We start from the raw sequence: 22,136 nt of genomic DNA, 5'->3' as shown, positions 1-22,136 counted from the left end.
TGTGGCTCAATTTGCCTTAATTTTTATTTTATTTTAATGTATTATTATTTAATATATATTATTGTTTTAGTTGCTTAAGAGATATTCCTGGCTGTGAATTTGCTCATTGCTATGTTTATGTTTTTCTGCATTATTTGTTGCCGTAATCAGGTTACTCACCAGTTACTCAGTAGTTTTTTCACAACATACTTTTTACTTTTACTCAAGTAAATATTTGGGTGACTACTCCTTACTTTTACTTGAGTAATAAATCTCTAAAGTAACAGTACTCTTACTTGAGTACAATTTCTGGCTACTCTACCCACCTCTGGCTAAAAGTCGTCTGCTTTAACGGCATAATTACACAGTATTTTGGAGATCTGTGTTGCTCTCGCTGGATCGGTTCGCAGCCGAGTGTGAAGCGACCGGAATGAGAATCAGCACCTCCAAGTCCGAGTCCATGGTTCTCGCCCGGAAAAGGGTGGAGTGCCATCTCCGGGTTGGGGAGGAGACCCTGCCCCAAGTGGAGGAGTTCAAGTACCTAGGAGTCTTGTTCACGAGTGGGGGAAGAGTGGATCGTGAGATCGACAGGCGGATCGGTGCGGCGTCTTCAGTAATGCGGACGTTGTACCGATCCGTTGTGGTGAAGAAGGAGCTGAGCCGGAAGGCAAAGCTCTCAATTTACCGGTCGATCTACGTTCCCATCCTCACCTATGGTCATGAGCTTTGGGTCATGACCGAAAGGATAAGATCACGGGTACAAGCGGCCGAAATTAGTTTCCTCTCCCTTAGAGATAGGGTGAGAAGCTCTGCCATCCGGGAGGAACTCAAAGGAAAGCCGCTGCTCCTTCACATCGAGAGGAGCCAGATGAGGTGGTTCGGGCATCTGGTCAGGATGCCACCCGAACGCCTCCCTAGGGAGGTGTTTAGGGCACGTCCAACCGGTAGGAGGCCACGGGGAAGACCCAGGACACGTTGGGAAGACTATGTCTCCCGGCTGGCCTGGGAACGCCTCGGGATCCCCCGGGAAGAGCTAGACGAAGTGGCTGGGGAGAGGGAAGTCTGGGTTTCCCTGCTTAGGCTGTTGCCCCCGCGACCCGACGTCGGATAAGCGGAAGATGATGGATGGATGGATGGATGGATGTTGCTGGAGCTTTTGCAATTTGTTCAATTAATATTGGAGAAGTCACAGTAGAAAGATGGAGTTGGGAAGCTTCAGCCTTTAGCCACACAAACACACGGTGATTCCTTGTTGAAAATTCCTGGAGGTGAAACGTTACTATGGATCAGAGCGCGGTCAAGCGAGCATGAATCAAGACGGAATGTCAACCAGCAGTTTTCGGTGAGAAAATTGTGGTTAAAAAGTCAGTTCTTAACGGAGAAAAGCTGAGCTTGTGTCGTCCGTAGCTGCCGTCGACACCCGTGGAGACACCCTTCCGACTATCAGGTACTATTTAACTCAGTGGTCCCCAACCTTTTTGTATCCGCGGCCCGGTCAACGCTTAATAATTTGTTCCGCGGGAGGGGGGGAAATCCATTTTTTTATTATTATTTTTTGTTCTTTGTCATGAAAAAGGGAGGTTTTTGTGGTTGGTGCACTAATTGTAAGTGTATCCATCCATCCATTTTCTACCGCTTATTCCCTTTAGGGGTCGCGGGGGGCGCTGGCGCCTATCTCAGCTACAATCGGGCGGAAGGCGGAGTACACCCTGGACAAGTCGCCACCTCATCGCAGGGCCAACACAGATAGACAGACAACATTCACACACTAGGGACCATTTAGTGTTGCCAATCAACCTATCCCCAGGTGCATATTGTGTTTTTTATGTTGATTTAATAAAAAATAATATATTTTTTTTATTTTATTTTTATTTTTTTTATAGAAAATTAATAAAAATACCGGGCCGCGGCCCGGTGGTTGGGGACCACTGATTTAACTCACTAAAACACTAGCAACACAATAGAAAGACAAGGGATTTCCCAGAATTATCCTAGTAAATGTGTCTAAAAACATCGGAATCCGTCCCAATCGCGTTTTTTTTTTTTTTTTTACATCTTATTTTTTTTTCTAGTCCGTCGCTATCAATATCCTCAAACACAAATCTTTCATCCTCGCTCAAATTAATGGGGAAATTGTCGTTTTCTCGGTCCGAATAGCACTTTCTGTTGGAGGCTCCCATTAAAAACAATGTGAATATGTGAGGAGCCATCAACATGTGACGTCATCGTCTGCTACTTCCGGTACAGGCAGGGCTTTTCTCTTAGCACCGAAAGTTGCGAACTTTATCGTGGATGTTCTCTACTAAATCCTTTCGGCAAAAATATGGCAATATCCAGAATGATCAAGTATGACACATAGAATGGACCTGCTATCCCCGTTTGAATAAGAACATCTCATTTCAGTAGGCCTTTAATTCATAAGGCGCTACATTTTAAATTAATGGCCGTCCAGTTCTAAGAATGAACAAACTGCACCGAGTTGAGTGAGATTCTCTGAAGGAACATCATTATTAACATGGACTTTACATTCTAGTCCCCTGTAAGGGGAATCCCAGCAGTGAAGTGTTTTGTGCTTTACCCTTTCTTTTCTTTCTCCCTGAAAAAACATTTTTTTCTGCTGTTACCTCAGAAATTGCCTGTTCAGATGTTATGATTGTGGCTCAGATATTTGTATGTAGATTATATTTATTTTCCATAACAAACAGGATAACTTAAATACCCTGGCAGTGGTAGTAATGAGCTTGAATGTTTGTATTTACATTTTTTGAGTTGATTTTCATAAAATATGCTATTTAACTGCTACTGTTTAACAAGGACTGATTTAAATTGTGTTTGCACAACAAATGTTTTGGCGCTTTTGTTCATGTGGGAGAATATTCCAATAAAGGTGCACTACACACTACTTTTGAATTCATTATTGGGCTTTGCGTATACAATGCAGTTAATCGCGATTAATCTGAGAAATAGTGTGATTAACTTTGATTAACATTTTTAATCGTTGCCCAGCCCCAATATATATACACACACACATACATATATATATATATATATATATATATATATATATATATATAGATTTAGATATATATCTAAATATATTTATATATATATATATCTAAATATACATCTAAATATATACGGTGTATATATTTACTGTATATACATACATATATACAAATATATGCATATATACATATACAGTGTAGATAAATACTGTATATATACACATATATATATATATATATATACATATGTATGTATACATATATATATATATATATATATATATATATACATATAGTGTAGGTATATACTGTACATACATACATATATACATATATATATATACGTATATGTGTATATATATACATATACAGTGTATATATATACTGTATATAAATATACACATTATGTTTATATATACATATACAGTACATACATATATATCTATATGTATACATACATACAAACATACATACATTCATATATATATATATATATATATATATATATATATATATATATATATCCATCCATTTTCTACCGCTTTTTCCCTTTCGGGGTCGCGGGGGGCGCTGGCGCCTATCTCAGCTACAATCGGGCGGAAGGCAGGGTACACCCTGGACAAGTCACCACCTCATCGCAGGGCCAACACAGATAGACAGACAACATTCACACACTAGGGACCATTTAGTGTTGCCAATCAACCTATCCCCAGGTGCATGTCTTTGGAAGTGGGAGGAAGCCGGAGTACCCGGAGGGAACCCACGCATTCACGGGGAGAACATGCAAACTCCACGCAGAAAGATCCCGAGCCTGGATTTGAACCCAGGACTGCAGGAACTTCGTATTGTGAGGCAGACGCACTAACCCCTCTGCCACCGTGAAGCCCCTATATATATATATATATATATATATATATATATATATATATATATATATATATATATATATATATATATATATATAGTCAAGGTTTTTGTGGTTTATCCGTAATACAGTGCTCAAGACTGGGGTAGAGAGGAATATACGCTAGGTAAGGAAAAAACACAGAGGCTATTTTATCCCTACAAGCCTGTTTCGCAGGTTTCCCTGCTCTTTAGCCGATTTCATACTCCACTCTACCCCGGTATTGAGCACTGTGTAACGGATAAACCACAGAAACCTTGAATATATATATATATATGCCTGTGTATCGGCTGGGGACATCTCTGCGCTGCTGATCCGCCTCCGCTTGGGATGGTTTCCTGCTGGCTCCGCTGTGAACGGGACTCTCGCTGCTGTGTTGGATCCGCTTTGGACTGGACTCTCGCGACTGTGTTGGATCCATTATGGATTGAACTTTCACAGTATCATGTTAGACCCGCTCGACATCCATTGCTTTCCTCCTCTCCAAGGTTTCTCATAGTCATCATTGTCACCGACGTCCCACTGGGTCATCATTGTCACCGATGTCCCACTGGGTGTGAGTTTTCCTTGCCCTTATGTGGGCCTACCGAGGATGTCGTAGTGGTTTGTGAAGCCCTTTGAGACACTAGTGATTTAGGGCTATATAAGTAAACATTGATTGATTGATATATATACATATATATATATATATATGCCTGTGTATCGGCTGGGGACATCTCTGCGCTGCTGATCCGCCTCCGCTTGGGATGGTTTCCTGCTGGCTCCGCTGTGAACGGGACTCTCGCTGCTGTGTTGGATCCGCTTTGGACTGGACTCTCGCGACTGTGTTGGATCCATTATGGATTGAACTTTCAAAGTATCATGTTAGACCCGCTCGACATCCATTGCTTTCCTCCTCTCCAAGGTTTCTCATAGTCATCATTGTCACCGACGTCCCACTGGGTGTGAGTTTTCCTTGCCCTTATGTGGGCCTACCGAGGATGTCGTGGTGGTTTGTGCAGCCCTTTGAGACACTACTGATTTAGGGCTATATAAGTAAACATTGATTGATTGATTGATTGATATATGTATATCCATTTTCTGGCCGCAGGCTTGTAGGGATGAAATAGCCTTTGTTTTTTTTCCTGATTTAATGTGTATATACAGTATATATATATATATATATATATATATATATATATATATATATATATATATAAATGGCCCTGCGATGAGGTGGCGACTTGTCCAGGGTGAACGCCGCCTTCCACCCGATTGTAGCTGAGATAGGCACCGCTTATTCCCTAGAAATGGATATATATATATATATATACATAAATGAATTATTTGTTTTATAATTCCATCCATCCATCCATTTTCTACCGCTTATTACCTTATCTTTTTTTAAATATGACAAATACATTTTTAAAAATACGTTTTTAGGCCATCTCCATGCAACCAGAGTAAGATTTTCTAACCTGTAACCTGTTTTGAAAATGTTTTTTTGAAACAGATTCCTAAAAGCGAGGTACCACTCCACTGTCCATCACACCCACAGGAAGTGGTCCTTCCAAGAACCTTCCCTCGGGTCTTGCCCACAAAGTTCTCACCTTGCAGTACTTCAAAAGCCGTCTGAGCTCCAGGCTGGTGCAGGAGACTACTTCCAGGCGGCTGCGTTGCTCCTCCAGTCTGGACTCCACCTCCTCCAGCCAGGCCAGCATCTCCAGCAGCGCCTCCTGGTGGCTTAAAGTCTCCAACCTCCACTGACGAAAAGAGTCAACAAAATGGACTTTGATGAGCTTTTCCAGACAAAGGGAAGCTGATCCAAAGCCCCCCTCACCTTGTACAGAGCCTGTTGGACCACGGGGACGTCTGCCAACAAACCGGTCCAGTCCTGTTCCAGTTGTCTGAGCTGGGCCCTGATCCAATCGGGGTGGAGGTCCGAGGTGGACTCTTGGGCCTCTGGGTCTTCATCACAGTCTTCATCGTCTTGGCTCAGCTCAGCCAACTGGGCGCCGGCGCTGACAAGTCTGGCCTTGAGTCCACTTTGGTCTTCCAGCTCCTTGCTCAGCGTCTGGGTTCGGGTCAGAAAAAGTTGGTGACTGTTCTCTGGTCACGTGACCTGCTCCGTTACTTCCATACCCACCACAAAGTGACGGTACTCCTCCCGCCTCCGCTCGCCGCCTGTGTCGTCCGCAGCGGCCGAGACCACCAGCTGTGTCCACCTGTCAATCGCCCGCCTGGCCCCGCCCATCCAGGCCGTGAGTGCGGCGGAGTCGCAGTCAAAGCTGTCAATCGCAAACAAATGGCTGACACGTGACTTCCTTTGGCTTCTTTCTTTTTTTTGTTCTTTTTTTTTAAACGTGAGCGTCACCTGTTCCTCAGCTTGCTCCTCCTCTCCACGTCGGCGCTGCCAATCTTCAGCTTCGTCTCAACACCTCTCCAACGGGCCTCCAGCTGACTGCGGGCCACGCCCACTCCCCCGCAGGCTTCCTTCTGGAGCTCGAGCCCCGCCTCCAAAGTCCGACCGAAGCGAGCGGCATTCCTCTCCAGAACCGAGCCCAGCTCCTGTGCAAAAGGCTCGATTCAGTTTGGTCGCGCAACACATTTGGTCGCGTAAAGTCCATTTTTTGAGGTCGAGGTAAAGACCTGGTAGACACACAGCAGCCTGGATGCATCCGTCCTCTGGTGCATGCTGGGTAATGACGTTTCAAGACCCCTCAGCAGGGACTGGCACCAGGCGGCGTCGTCCTCCCACCGCGACCACGTCTGGCATGAGCAGAGGGAGGCGTGGCTTAAATATTGCACTTTATCTCAAGGGTGTCAAGTCACCGGGCAAGTGCGAATCCTGCGTATCGTGTAATCCAGTGTTTTTCCAACCACTGTGCCGCGTCACATTAGTGTAACGTGAGATAACGTCTGGTGCGCCGCGGGAGATGATGTCATGTCACCTAATTGGGTTAAGCGAAGCGAATTATATTTATATAGCGCTTTTATCTAGTGACTCAAAGCGCTTTACATAGTGAAGCCCAATTGTGATGGGCGTGGCCCGTGGGCCTGCGGGGAAGCGGGGTTGCGGCAGGGCCGGCCTCGAAGTTGGCACAGCTGAATTAGCATGCAGTCGGGAGGCGGCGAGAGAGAGAGAGACGGACGGATGCTTGCTGAAAAGCAAAAAGACACAATTGCTAGAAAGCAAAAAGGAGATTTATTGGAAAATAAAGCCTTGTCAAAATTGAACGAAGCCTGTCATGTCTGTCCCTGGTGGTCCTGCCAGATTGGGCGCCAAGTTGTGGAAAACTGTTGCTTCCGGGTTCTCCGGACCACCGGGGACAGACATGACAGGCTTCGTTCAATTTTGACACGGCTTTACTTTCCAATAAATCTCCTTTTTGCTTTCCAGCAATTGTGTCGTTTTGCACATCTCCTTTTGCTTTTCAGCAAGCATCGGTCCGTCTCTCTTTCTCTCTCTCGCCGCCTCCCGACCGCGGCCTTTTACAGAGAGACAGGTGATTAGACAAACACTTTCAGCTGTGTCATCCAATCGCCTGTCGCCAAACTTCGAGGCAGGCCCTGCCACACTCCGCTTCCCCGCAGGCGCACGGGCCACGCCCATCACACCAATATCTAAGTTACATCCAAACCAGTGTGGGTGGCACTGGCAGCAGGTGGGTAAAGTGTCTTGCCCAAGGACACAACGGCAGTGACTAGGAAGGCGGAAGCGGGGATCGAACCTGGAACCCTCAAGTTGCTGGCACGGCCACTTTACCAACCGAGCTATACCGCCCCAATGATGGTATGCTATGGTATGGCCCCCGGTGGCAGCAGCTCCCCCCTCGTAGCAAGTCTCGAGACATCGTGACATGTACCATAAATTACGGACTATAAGCCGCTACTTTTTTCCTACACTTCGAACTCTGCGGCTTACAACTGATTTATGGATTTTTCTTCGCTGACGGCCATAGCACAGTTACAAATAACAAGCAAATACTCTGAGAAGGTGTTTTATTGTTTGTGCTACGAGTTTGTGCTTTCAACCGGAAGTAGCATTGCTGTTCAGCCTTCGCGCCGTCGGTAGCATTTCTACTCATACGGATTCGTCATTCATCGCTCCAAGCAACGTTCGTAAGTTTTACAATATAACTAAAACGATTCGTACTTACTAAAGCGTCCCACGTGTGATGTTTGTAGGAGTGTTTTCATGCAAGTTCCTCCGTGCTATCGTAATGTAATCAAGCTAGCGTCGTTTGCATTAGCCAATATGCTAACATGTTTACGAGAGTCTGTGTTAGTATTATTAACATTCATTCTTTTTTTATTGATTACCTTTCACAAATTCCTCTGTAAATTCACCAAAACACCGTGAGGAACACATACCCCACCCCCCGTTTTGTGTCAATTGTGAATTATATTTATATAGCGCTTTTCTCTAGTGAAACCCAATATCTAAGTTACATTTAAACCAGTGTGGGTGGCACTGGGAGCAGGTGGGTAAAGTGTCTTGTCCAAGGACACAACGGCATTGACTAGGAAGGCGGAAGCGGGGATCGAACCTGGAACCCTCAAGTTGCTGGCACGGCCACTTTACCAACCGGGCTATACCGCCCCAATGATGGTATGCTATGGTATGGCCCCCGGTGGCAGCAGCTCCACCCTCGTAGCAAGTCTCGAGATATCGTGACATGTACCATAAATTCCGGACTATAAGTCGCTACTTTTTTCCTACACTTCGAACTCTGCGGCTTATAAGACGGTGCAACTGATTTATGGATTTTTCTTCGGTGACGGCCATAACACAGTTACAAATAACAAGCAAATACTCTGAGAAGGTGTTTTATTGTTTGTGCTACGAGTTTGTGCTTTCAACCGGAAGTAGCATTGCTGTTCAGTCTTCGCGGCGTCCGTAGCATTTCTACTCATATGGATTCGTCATTCATCGCTCCAAGCAACGTTCGTAAGTTTTACAATATAACTAAAACGATTCGTACTTACTAAAGCGTCCCACGTGTGATGTTTGTAGGAGTGTTTTCATGCATGTTCCTCCGTGCTATCGTAATGTAATCAAGCCAGCGTCGTTTGCTTTAGCTAATATGCTAACATGTTTACGAGAGTCTGTGTTAGTATTATTAACATTCATTCTTTTTTTATTGATTACCTTTCACAAATTCCTCTGTAAATTCACCAAAACACCGTGAGGAACACATACCCCACCCCCCGTTTTGTGTCAATTCTGAATTATATTTATATAGCGCTTTTCTCTAGTGAAACCCAATATCTAAGTTACATTTAAACCAGTGTGGGTGGCACTGGGAGCAGGTGGGTAAAGTGTCTTGCCCAAGGACACAACGACAGTGACTAAGATGGCGGAAGTGGGAATCGAACCTGCAACCCTCAAGTTGCTGACACGGCCACTCTACCAACCGAGCTATGCCGCCCCAAAATATTTTTTAGCAAACAAGTAATTATAATCTGCAAATGCGGCCGTTTTAAAGTGTCCGTGTCAGTAACCGTGTAATACTCTTCCATATCAGAAAGTTTGAGCAGGTCGCTAATTGGTTTGTAAATGTCGGGAACATGGTTTGTCATGATCACAATATGCGGGAGGCAGGGTGCAGGTAAAAAAAGGTATCCAATGCTTAAAGGGGAACATTATCACCAGACCTATGTAAGCGTCAATATATACCTTGATTTTGCGGAAAAAATACCTTTTTTTTTTAAACCGATTTCCGAACTCTTAATGGGTGAATTTTGGCGAATTAAACGCCTTTCTGTTTATCGCTCTCTCAGAGACGACGTGAGAACGTGACGTCACATCGGTCGTCAACGCCATGTTTCCCTACCACATCGAGCTCTGTTATTTTCCGTTTTTTCGACTGTTTGCCGGTACCTTGGAGACATCATGCCTCGTCGGTGTGTTGTCGGAGGGTGTAACAACACGATCATGGACGGATTCAAGTTGATTTACGTAGAAGGTGCATCGATTAGCACGACATGCTAATCGATGCTAACATGCTATTTAGGCTAGCTGTGTGCATTACTCTTCCATATCAAAAGTGGGAGCAGGTAGCTAATTGGTTTGTAAATGTCGGGAACATGGTTTGTCATGATCACAATATGCAGACGACAGCGGGAGGCAGGGTGCAGGTAAAAAATGTATCTAATGCTTAAAGGGGAACATTATCACCAGACCTATGTAAGCGTCAATATATACCTTGATGTTGCGGAAAAAATACCTTTTTTTTTTTAACCGATTTCCGAACTCTAAATGGGAGAATTTTGGCGAATTAAACGCCTTTCTGTTTATCGCTCTCTCAGCGACGACGTCAGAACGTGACGTCACATCGGTCGTCAACGCCATGTTTCCCTACCACATCGAGCTCTGTTATTTTCCGTTTTTTCGACTGTTTGCCGGTACCTTGGAGACATCATGCCTCGTCGGTGTGTTGTCGGAGGGTGTAACAACACGATCAGGGACGGATTCAAGTTGATTTACGTGGAAATTGCATCGATTAGCACGGCATGCTAATCGATGCTAACATGCTATTTAGGCTAGCCGTGTGCATTACTCTTCCATATCAGAAAGTGGGAGCAGGTAGCTAATTGGTTTGTAAATGTCGGGAACATGGTTTGTCATGATCACAATATGCAGACGACAGCGGGAGGCAGGGTGCAGGTAAAAAAGGTATCCAATGCTTAAAGGAGAACATTATCACCAGACCTATGTAAGCGTCAATATATACCTTGATTTTGCGGAAAAAATACTTTTTTTTTTTAACCGATTTCCGAACTCTAAATGGGTGAATTTTGGCGAATTAAACGCCTTTCTGTTTATCGCTCTCTCAGCGACGACGTCAGAACGTGACGTCACATCGGTCGTCAACGCCATGTTTCCCTACCACATCGAGCTCTGTTATTTTCCGTTTTTTCAACAGTTTGCCGGTACCTTGGAGAGATCATGCCTCGTCGGTGTGTTGTCGGAGGGTGTAACAACACGATCATGGACGGATTCAAGTTGATTTACGTAGAAATTGCATCGATTAGCACGGCATGCTAATCGATGCTAACATGCTATTTAGGCTAGCCGTGTGCATTACTCTTCCACATCAGAAAGTTTGAGCAGGTAGCTAATTGGTTTGTAAATGTCGGGAACATGGTTTGTCATGATCACAATATGCAGACGACAGCGGGAGGCAGGGTGCAGGTAAAAAAGGTATCTAGTGCTTAAAGGGGAACATTATCACCAGACCTATGTAAGCGTCAATATATACCTTGATTTTGCGGAAAAAATACATTTTTTTAAAAACCGATTTCCGAACTCTAAATGGGTGAATTTTGGCGAATTAAACGCCTTTCTGTTTATCGCTCTCTCAGCGACGACGTGAGAACGTGACGTCACATCGGTCGTCAACGCCATGTTTCCCTACCACATCGAGCTCTGTTATTTTCCGTTTTTTCGACTGTTTGCCGGTACCTCGGAGACATCATGCCTCGTCGGTGTGTTGTCGGAGGGTGTAACAACACGATCAGGGACGGATTCAAGTTGATTTACGTAGAAATTGCATCGATTAGCACGGCATGCTAATCGATGCTAACTTGCTATTTAGGCTAGCCGTGTGCATTACTCTTCCATATCAGAAAGTTTGAGCAGGTAGCTATTTGGTTTGTAAATGTCGGGAACATGGTTTGTCATGATCACAATATGCAGACGACAGCGGGAGGCATGGTGCAGGTAAAAAATGTATCTAATGCTTAAAGGGGAACATTATCACCAGACCTATGTAAGCGTCAATATATACCTTGATGGTGCAGAAAAGACCATATATATTTTTTTAACCGATTTCCGAACTCTAAATGGGTGAATTTTGGCGAATTCAACGCCGTTTTGTTTATCGCTTTCTCAGTGACGACGTGAGAAGGTGACATCACATCGGTCGTCAACGCCATGTTTCCCTACCACATCGAGTCAAATCCATTTTTTCGACTGTTTGCCGGAACCTTGGAGACATCATGCCTCATCGGTGTGTTGTCGGAGGGTGTAACAACACGATCAGGGACGGATTCAAGTTGATTTACGATTAGGACGGCATGCTAATCGATGCTAACATGCTATTTATTTGTAGCTATATTTACATCCAGCCTTTCCCTCCATCCACATTTAATGCCAAACAAACACTTACCAATCGACATATTTAAGTTGCTCCAGTGTCAAGAGATGCGAAAGTCCCTCGTTTGGTTTTTACCGGCGATGCTACGACAGAGATGGCAAGAATGTCTGGATATCCTGCGACACTCAAAGCAGATGCATTCCCAACGATAAAGTCGAAGAAATCACAAAGGTGAGTGTTGTTGTTATTGACTTATTGATCCAGTGTCAATGCGAAGGTCCTGATCGGTTGGTCTGCACATTTTACCGGCGTTGCTAACGCAGAATAGCATTAGCATGGCCGAATAGCGTCAATAGCTATTCGCTCAATAGCTTCAGTTTCTTCTTCAATTTCGGTTTCGCTATCTGCCTCCATACTCCGACCATCTGTTTCAATACATGCGTAATCTGTTGAATCGCTTAAGCCGCTGAAATCCGAGTCTGAATCCGAGCTAATGTCGCTATATCTTGCTGTGCTATTCGCCATTGTTTGTATTGGAATCGCTATGTGACGTCACAGGAAAATGGACAGTGGCATCGCAAATAGCGAAAATCAAGCACTTTAAAGCTTTTTTTAGGGATATTCCGGGAAATGTAAAATTTTGAAAAAAACTTTGAAAAATAAAATAAGCCACTAGGAATTGATTTGTATTGGTTTCAACCCTTCTGAAATTGTGATAATGTTCCCCTTTAAACCAAAAATAAACAAAAGGCATTGAAGCTTAGTGAATGAAGCTAAAAACTGAACTGGCCACAAAGTAAACAAAAACCGATTGTTGGACGACAGCAAAGACTTACTGTGGAGCAGCAGACGGCGTCCACAAAGTACATATGTACATGAAATGACAATTAATAACAAAATAGGAGCGCGAGACAAGAACTAAAACACTACACACAGAAAAACTGCAAACAACTCCAAATAAGTCAGGGCGTGATGTGAGTGGTGGTGAAAGTACACCAACTTTGAGACAAGAGCTATGGTGATGCATGCTTGGTTATGGTTTGAATTGATATCCGACAATTACGAGAACAACTTTTTACCATCAATATCGGCTGCTGAGTTTCATTTTTTAAGGTTTTGTGCTAGTTTTGGGCCTCTGGATTTTTCCAATGAAAAAAACGTGCCTTGGCTCAGAAAAGGCTGAAAAACACTGCTCTAATCCACGCTAATATTTTATAATTTTATACAACTTAAAGGTCTGATTGAAACACACTCGAGTGACGCGTTTCGGTGTCTGCTGGCGTTTTCTATTTTGATTTAGGAAATACATTATCATACTTTGTCTATGAAAAAACTTCTTGCAGTATGCATTTTCTTGTGTCTGGATCATTCCTGGCGTATGGATATAGTTTCCGCTAGAGATGTCCTTTAATAGCTTTTTTGCCGATATCCGATATTCCGATATTGTCCAACTCTTAATTACCAATACCGATATCAACCGATACCGATGTGTATATGCAGTTGTGGAATTAACACGTTAGTATGCCTCATTTTTTTGTGATGCCCCGCTGGATGCAAAAACACATTTTTGCTGTGTTTGCAAACCTTACAAAAGCACATGTTCCAAGTAGGACTCACCAGCATACATTAGTACTGTTAAATTTAGACATCTGGCAACTTTGGTTCAAGAGTTCTCCTTAAAACAAGACTTTTATTGCTTTATTCGCAATTTCTCAGGATGCTAAGAACAATATTGTAATTTTGAGAAAAAAACTAATTGTGTTTGCAAACCTTACAAAAGCACATGTTCCAAGTGGAATTCACTAAGAAACACTAGTACTGTTAAATTTAGACATCTGGCAACATTGGTTCAAGAGTTATACTTAAAACAATTATTGTATTAATTTATTCGCAATTTCTCAGGATTCTAAGAACAATATTGTAATTTTGAGAAAAAACCTAATTGTGTTTGCAAACCGGACAAAAGCACATGTTCCAAGTAGAACTCACTAACATACACTCGTACTGTTAAATTTAGACATCTGGCAACGTTGGTTCAAGAGTTATCCTAAAACAATTCTTGTATTACTTTATTCGCAATTTCTCAGGATTCAAAGAACAATATTGTCATTTAGAGAAAAAACACATTTTTTTTGTGTTTGCAAACCTCACAAAAGCACATGTTCCAAGTAGAATTCACTAAGAAACACTAGTACTGATAAATTTAGACGTATGGCAACTTTGGTTAAAGAGTTGCCATTAAAACAACGCTTTTATTGTTGCCTTATTTTTAGGATTCTAAGAACAATATTGTCAATTTGAGGTAAAAAAAATTTCTGTTGTGTTTGCAAACCTTACAAAAGCACATGTTCCAAGTAGAACTCACTAACAAACATTAGTGCTGTTAAATTTAGACATTTGGCAACTTTGGTTCTAGAGTTCTCCTTGAAACAAATATTTTAATGTTGCCTTATTTGCATTTTCTCAGAATTCTAAGAACAGTATTGTCATTTGGTGGAAAAACTAATTGTGTTTGCAAACCTTACAAAAGCACATGTTCCAAGTAGAACTCACAAGCATACATTAGTACTGTTAAATTTAGACATTTGGCAACTTTGATTCAAGAGTTCGCCTTAAAACAAGAATTTTATTGCTTTAGCTGCAATTTCTCAGAATTCTAAGAACAATATTGCATTTTGAGGAAAAACCTAATTTTTGTTGTGTTTGCAAACCTTACAAAAGCACATGTTCCAAGTAGGACTCACTAGCATACATTAGTACTGTTAAATTTAGACATCTGGCAACATTGCTTCAAGAGTTCTCCTTAAAACAAGTATTTTATTGTTGCCTTATTCGCATTTTTTTAGGATTTCAAGCACAATATTGTAATTTTGAGGAAAAAACACATTTTTGTTGTGTTTGCAAACCTGACAAAAGCACATGTTCCAAGTAGAACTCACAAGCATAAATTATTAGTAGTGCTAAATTTAGACATCTGGCAAGTTTGATTCAAGAGTTCTCCTTAAAACAAGGCTTTTATTTGCTTTAATCGTAATTTGTAAGGATTCTAAGCACAATATTTTCATTTTCAGGAAAAACTAATTGTGTTTGCAAACCTTACAAAAGCACATGTTCCAAGTAGAACTCACTAGCATACATTAGTACTGTTAAATTTAGACATCTGGCAACTTTGATTCCACAGTTCTCCTTAAAACAAGAATTTTATTGCTTTAGACGCAATTTCTCAGAATTCTAAGAACAGTATTGTCATTTTGAGGAAAAACTAATTGTGTTTGCAAACCTTACAAAAACACATGTTCCAAGTAGGACTTACTAGCATACATTAGTACTGTTAAATTTAGACATCTGGCAACTTTGATTCAAGAGTTCGCCTTAAAACAAGAATTTTATTGCTTTAGCTGCAATTTCTCAGAATTCTAAGAACAATATTGCATTTTGAGGAAAAAACTCATTTTTGTTGTGTTTGCAAACCTTACAAAAGCACATGTTCCAAGTAGAACTCACTAGCATACATTAGCACTGTTAAATTTAGACATCTGGCAACTTTGATTCAACAGTTCTCCTTAAAACAAGAATTGTATTGCTTTAGACGCAATTTCTCAGAATTCTAAGAACAGTATTGTCATTTTGAGGAAAAACCTAATTTTTGTTGTGTTTGCAAACCTTACAAAAGCACATGTTCCAAGTAGGACTCACTAGCATACATTAGTACTGTTACATTTAGACATCTGGCAACTTAGGTTCAAAAGTTCTCCTTAAAACAAGTATTTTATTGTTGCCTTATTCGCATTTTTTTTAGGATTTTAAGCACAATATTGTAATTTTGAGGGAAAAAAAAATTTTTGTTGTGTTTGCAAACCTGACAAAAGCACATGTTCCAAGTAGGACTCACTAGCATACATTAGTACTGTTAAATTTAGACATCTGGCAAGTTTGATTCATGAGTTCTCCTTAAAACAAGACTTTTATTGCTTTTTTCACATTTTCTCAGGATTCTAAGAACAATATTGCATTTTGAGGAATAACCTAATTTTTTTTGTGTTTGCAAACCTTACAAAAGCACATGTTCCAAGTAGAACTCACTAATAAACATTAGTGCTGTTAAATTTAGACATCCGGTAACTTTGGTTCTAGAGTTCTCCTTAAAAGAAGAATTTTATTGCTTTAGTCGCAATTTCTCAGAATTCTAAGAACAATATTGCATTTTGAGGAAAAACCTAATTTTTGTTGTGTTTGCAAACCTTACAAAAGCACATGTTCCAAGTAGGACTCACTAGCATACATTAGTACTGATAAATTTAGACATCTGGCAACTTTGATTCAAGAGTTCTCCTTAAAACAAGACTTTTATTGCTTTAGTCACAATTTCTCAGAATTCTAAGAACAATATTGCATTTTGAGGAAAAACCTAATTTTTGTTGTGTTTGCAAACCTTACAAAAGCACATGTTCCAAGTAGAACTCACTAGCATACATTAGTACTGTTAAATTTAGACATCTGGCAACTTTGATTCAACAGTTCTCCTTAAAACAAGATTTTTATTGCTTTAGTCGCAATTTGTCAGAATTCAAAGAACAATATTGCATTTTGAGGAAAAACCTAATTTTTGTTGTGTTTGCAAACCTTACAAAAGCACATGTTCCAAGTAGAACTCACTAGCATACATTAGTACTGTTAAATTTAGACATCCGGCAACTTTGGTTCAAGAGTTATCCTTAAAACAAGTATTTTATTTGCTTTAATCGCAATTTGTAAGGATTCTAAGAACAATATTTTTATTTTCAGGAAAAACTAATTGTGTTTGCAAACCTTACAAAAGCACATGTTCCAAGTAGAACTCACTAACATACATTAGTACTGTTAAATTTAGACATCTGGCAACTTTGATTCAAGAGTCTCCTTGAAACAAGACTTTTATTGCTTTAGCTGCAATTTCTCAGAATTCTAAGAACAATATTGCATTTTGAGGAACAAACAAATTTTTGTTGTGTTTGCAAACCTTACAAAAGCACATGTTCCAAGTAGGACTCACTAGCATACATTAGTACTGTTAAATTTAGACATCTGGCAACTTTGATTCCAGAGTTCTCCTTAAAACAAGGCTTTTATTTGCTTTAATCGTAATTTGTAAGGATTCTAAGCACAATATTTTTATTTTCAGGAAAAACTAATTGTGTTTGCAAACCTTACAAAAGCACATGTTCCAAGTAGGACTCACTAGCATACATTAGTACTGTTAAATTTAGACATCTGGCAACTATGATTCAAGAGTTCTCCTTAAAACAAGGCTTTTATTGCTTTAGCTGCAATTTCTCAGAATTCTAAGAACAATATCGCATTTTGAGGAAAAACCTAATTTTTGTTGTGTTTGCAACCCTTACAAAAGCACATGTTCCAAGTAGGACTCACTAGCATACATTAGTACTGTTAAATTTAGACATCTGGCAACTTTGATTCAAGAGTTCTCCTTAAAACAAGTATTTTATTTGCTTTAATCGCAATTTGTAAGGATTCTAAGAACAATATTTTTATTTTCAGGAAAAACTAATTGTGTTTGCAACCCTTACAAAAGCACATGTTCCAAGTAGAACTCACTAGCATACATTAGTACTGTTAAATTTAGACATCTGGCAAGTTTTGTTCAAGAGTTCTCCTTAAAACAATTCTTGTATTACTTTATTCACATTTTCTCAGGATTCTAAGCACAGTATTGCCATTTTGAGGAAAAACCTAATTTTTGTTGTGTTTGCAAACCTTACAAAAGCACATGTTCCAAGTAGGACTCACTAGCATACATTAGTACTGTTAAATTTAGACATCTGGCAACTTTGATTCAAGAGTTCTCCTTAAAAGAAGACTTTTATTGCTTTAGCTGCAATTTCTCAGAATTCTAAGAACAATATTGCATTTTGAGGAAAAACCTAATTTTTGTTGTGTTTGCAAACCTGACAAAAGCACATGTTCCAAGTAGGACTCACTAGGATACATTATTAGTACTTTTAAATTTAGCCATCTGGCAACTTTGGTTCAAAAGTTCTCCTTAAAAAAAAGTATTTTATTGTTGCCTTATTCGCATTGTTTTAGGATTCTAAGCACAGTATTGTCATTTTGGGGGAAAACTAATTTGTGTTGTGTTTGCAAACCTTACAAAAGCACATGTTCCAAGTAGGACTCACTAACATACATTAGTACTGTTAAATTTAGACATCTGGCAACTTTGGTTCAAGAGTTCTCCTTAAAAAAAAAGTATTTTATTGTTGCCTTATTCGCCTTTTTTTAGGAGTTTAAGCACAATATTGTGATTTTGAAGAAAAACAATTTTTTGTTGTGTTTGCAAACCTTACAAAAGCACATGTTCCAAGTAGGACTCACTAACATACATTAGTACTGTTAAATTTAGACATCTGGCAACATTGCTTCAAGAGTTCTCCTTAAAACAAGTATTTTATTGTTGCCTTATTGCCATTTTTTTAGGATTTTAAGCACAATATTGTAATTTTGAGGAAATAACACATTTTTGTTGTGTTTGCAAACCTTACAAAAGCACATGTTCCAAGTAGGACTCACTAGCATACATTAGTACTGTTAAATTTAGACATCTGGCAACTTTGATTCAAGAGTTCTCCTTAAAAGAAGACTTTTATTGCTTTAGCTGCAATTTCTCAGAATTCTAAGAACAATATTGCATTTTGAGGAAAAACCTAATTTTTGTTGTGTTTGCAAACCTTACAAAAGCACATGTTCCAAGTAGGACTCACTAGCATACATTAGTACTGTTAAATTTAGACATCTGGCAACTTGGATTCAACAGTTCTCCTTAAAACAAGTATCTTATTTGCTTTAATCGCAATTTGTAAGGATTCTAAGAACAATATTTTTATTTTCCGGAAAAACTAATTGTGTTTGCAAACCTTACAAAAGCACATGTTCCAAGTAGGACTTACTAGCATACATTAGTACTGTTAAATTTAGACATTTGGCAACTTTGGTTCAAGAGTTATCCTTAAAACAAGGCTTTTATTGCTTTGATCGCAATTTGTAAGGATTCCAAGAACAATATTGCATTTTAAGGAAAAACTCATTGTGTTTGCAAACATTAGAAAAGCGGTCTGCACGAGTTATCAAATTGTAAACGCAGTTTTGCTAAATCACTAACAGTACAGACCATCTTATAGTTTGCACTATGAAATTGTAATAAATATTCGGCTCTTAGTAGTTCAGTCCCAAGTCTGCCAATTGAGACCCGGCATGTTTATAATAAACTCCCTCTGGAGGTCAAAGTGGTGTAAAACCTGTAGGAGTTGTTCCATGCTAACTCCTTTCTCCAACGCCTGCGTCTGCAGCGGGAAGGCCTTCTCCTGAACGTCCCGCCTTACACCCTCCAACCTCTGGAGGGCGCTCTCTGGAACTCTCTGGCACAGGTACTGCAGGCTGTGTAAATGTTGGCTCAGGAACCTGAAGAACCTCTGTTGAGGAAACAAAAAAACGCCTTTCAACACTGAAGACATGGTACTTCAGAAGTCATAATAGCGTAACAAAATAAGCGTAAAAGTGTGCCAAATTAGACGGAGCAGAAACAAGCGTCACGGGTCCTGCACCCCGTGGGGGCCTCCTTTAAAAAGGTTGCTGTTGAAATGTGCGTGAGTAACGTTCACCGCAAACGTTGGCATTTATGGTAAAATTAACTATGGAAAGGCTGCCTGTGCGTACGGACCCTTGCGCACGGATTTTCAGACACGGGAATCAACAACACCCGATGGTGTCACCACCAGATAAATCTCTAAGTTATATAAAAAAAAAATATTCATAAAAAAATAAACAGCAAAACACACATGCATTCCCTTCTATATCAGGTAAAACATGGCCCAAAAAATATGACAAATTTGGGAGTTGTGGAACTTCCGAAAAAAATGTCCATTCATTTGAAAGGGAATTTGCTGGAAATTTGGGAATTTTTGGCTAAACCAGGATTTTAAAAATACATATATATAGATAACATCACAATTGTACGAGAGGATATGAATGGGTTGGTGTTGGAATATCGGTTGAGAAATGTGTAACAAGACTTTAGAATTGAGAATTGGTATTCAGGAATTGCTGCAATTTCAGTAGTGTGGGTGAGAGCATTTCACGTATACGTGCTAGAGCATCATTTTTCAGTTGTTGATGTGAGAGTGTTTCGGTTGTTTGAAAGAGTGTTTCAGTAGTGTGTGAGTGCATTTCACTTATATGTGTGGAAGCGTAATTTTTCAGTTGTTAATTTGAGAGCGTTTCAGTTGTTTATATGAGTGTTTCAGTAGTGTGTGTGAGTGCATTTTACTTATGTGTGGGAGCGTAATTTTTCAGTTGTTTATGAGAGAGTGTTTCAGTTGTTTCTGAGGGTTTCAGTATTGTGTGAGAAGATTTCACTCATGTGTGACAGCATAATTTTTCAGTTTATCTAAGAGCATTTCAGGTGTTCATGTTTGTGTTTCAGTAGTGTGTGTGAGAGCATTTCGGTTATATGTGAGAGCGTAATTTTTCAGTTGTTTCTGAGGGTTTCAGTAGTGTGTGAGAAGATTTCACTTATGTGTGACAGCATAATTTTTCAGTTTATCTAAGAGCATTTCAGTTGTTCATATGAGTGTTTCAGTAGTGTGTGTGAGAGCATTTCAGTTTTTTGTGAGAGCGTAATTTTTCAGTTGTTTGTGAGTGTTTCAGTTGTTTATATGAGTGTTTCAGTAGTGCGTGTGAGAGCAATTCACTTATGTGTGAGAGCATAATTTTTCAGTTGTTTGTGCAAGAGTGTTTCAGTTGTTCATATGAGTGTTTCAGTAGTGTGTGTGAGAGCATTTCAATTATACGTGCGAGAGAATACTTTCTCAATTGTTATGAGTATTTCAGTACTGTATGAGAGCATTTCACTTATGTGTGAGAGCCTAATTTTTCAGTTGTTTATGTGAGAGTGTTTCAGTAATGTGTGAGAGCGTTTCACTTATACGTGCGAGAGAATACCTTCTCAATTGTTATGAGTATTTCAGTACTGTGTGAGAGCATTTCACGTATGTGTGAGAGCGTAATTTTTCAGTTGTTCATGTGAGTGTTTCAGTTGTTCATTTGAGTGTTTTAGTAGTGTGTGTGAGAGCAATTCACTTATATATGTGAGAGCATAATGTTTCAGTTGTTTGTGTGAGAGCGTTTCAGTTGTTCATACGAGTGTTTCAGTAGCGTGTATGAGAGTATTTCACTTATATTTGTGAGATCATCAATTTTCATTTGCTTATGTGAGTTCTTTAGTAGTTAATATGAGTGTTTCAGTAGTGTGTGAGAGCATTTCACTTATATGTGCAAGAGCATAATTTTTAAGTTGCTCCTGTGAGAGCGTTTCAGTTGTTTATATGAGTGTTTCAGTAGTGTGTGTGAGAGCATTTCACTTATGTGTGAGAGCACGATTTTTCTTTTGTTTATATGAGAGTTTCAAATGTGTGTGTGAGAGCATTTTGCCTAAACGTACAAAAACATAATTTTTCAGTTGTTGATTTGAGAGCTTTTCAGTTGTTTATGAGTGTATCCTTAGTGTGTGAGAGCATTTCACTTATATGTGTGAGAGCATCATTTTTCAGTTATTTATGTGAGTGTTTCAGTTGTTTATATGAGTGTTTCAGTAGTGTGTGTGAGAGCATTTCACTTGTGTGAGAGTATACTTTTTCAGTTTATCTGAGAGCGTTTCAGTTGTTTATATGAGTGTTTCAGTAGTGTGTGTGAGAGCATTTCACATATATGTGTAAGAGCATAATTTTTCAGCTGTTTATGTGAGAGTTTCAGTTGTTCATATGAGTGTTTTAGTAGTGTGTGAGAACATTTCATTTATGTGTAAGAGCATATTTTTTCAGTTGTTTATGTGAATGTTTCAGTTGTTTATATGAGTGTTTCAGTAGTGTGTGTGAGAGCATTTCACCTATATGTGTAAGAGCATAATTTTTCAGTTGTTTATGTGAATGTTTCAGTTGTTTATATGAGTGTTTCAGTAGTGTGTGTGAGAGCATTTCACCTACATGTGTAAGAGCATAATTTTTCAGCTGTTTATGTGAGAGTTTCAGTTGTGTATATGAGTGTTTTAGTAGTGTGTGAGAACATTTCATTTATGTGTTAGAGCATATTTTTTCAGTTGTTTATGTGAATGTTTCA

General features: G+C 39.9%; 1 protein-coding gene across 1 annotated transcript in view; it reads right to left on the bottom strand.

Annotated features, from left to right (window-relative positions):
• The window catches only part of syne2b (spectrin repeat containing, nuclear envelope 2b), a 408,840-nt gene that overhangs the window by 130,053 nt on the left and 256,651 nt on the right, over nt 1-22,136 (bottom strand). The window contains exons 88-93 of the mRNA XM_061886295.1: nt 19,262-19,435; nt 6,517-6,636; nt 6,242-6,435; nt 6,014-6,155; nt 5,708-5,941; nt 5,478-5,630 (exon numbers count right to left, since the gene is read on the bottom strand). Of these exons, the coding sequence (XP_061742279.1) occupies nt 5,478-5,630; nt 5,708-5,941; nt 6,014-6,155; nt 6,242-6,435; nt 6,517-6,636; nt 19,262-19,435 (1,017 nt within the window). The remainder of the gene's footprint in view (nt 1-5,477; nt 5,631-5,707; nt 5,942-6,013; nt 6,156-6,241; nt 6,436-6,516; nt 6,637-19,261; nt 19,436-22,136) is intronic.

The sequence above is a fragment of the Nerophis ophidion genome, linkage group LG24 (assembly GCF_033978795.1).
Source record: "Nerophis ophidion isolate RoL-2023_Sa linkage group LG24, RoL_Noph_v1.0, whole genome shotgun sequence".
In the NCBI taxonomy this organism is placed as follows: domain Eukaryota; kingdom Metazoa; phylum Chordata; class Actinopteri; order Syngnathiformes; family Syngnathidae; genus Nerophis; species Nerophis ophidion.
Note: the sequence above shows the minus strand (reverse complement) of the source record. Positions and strands in the feature narration are given on the sequence as shown.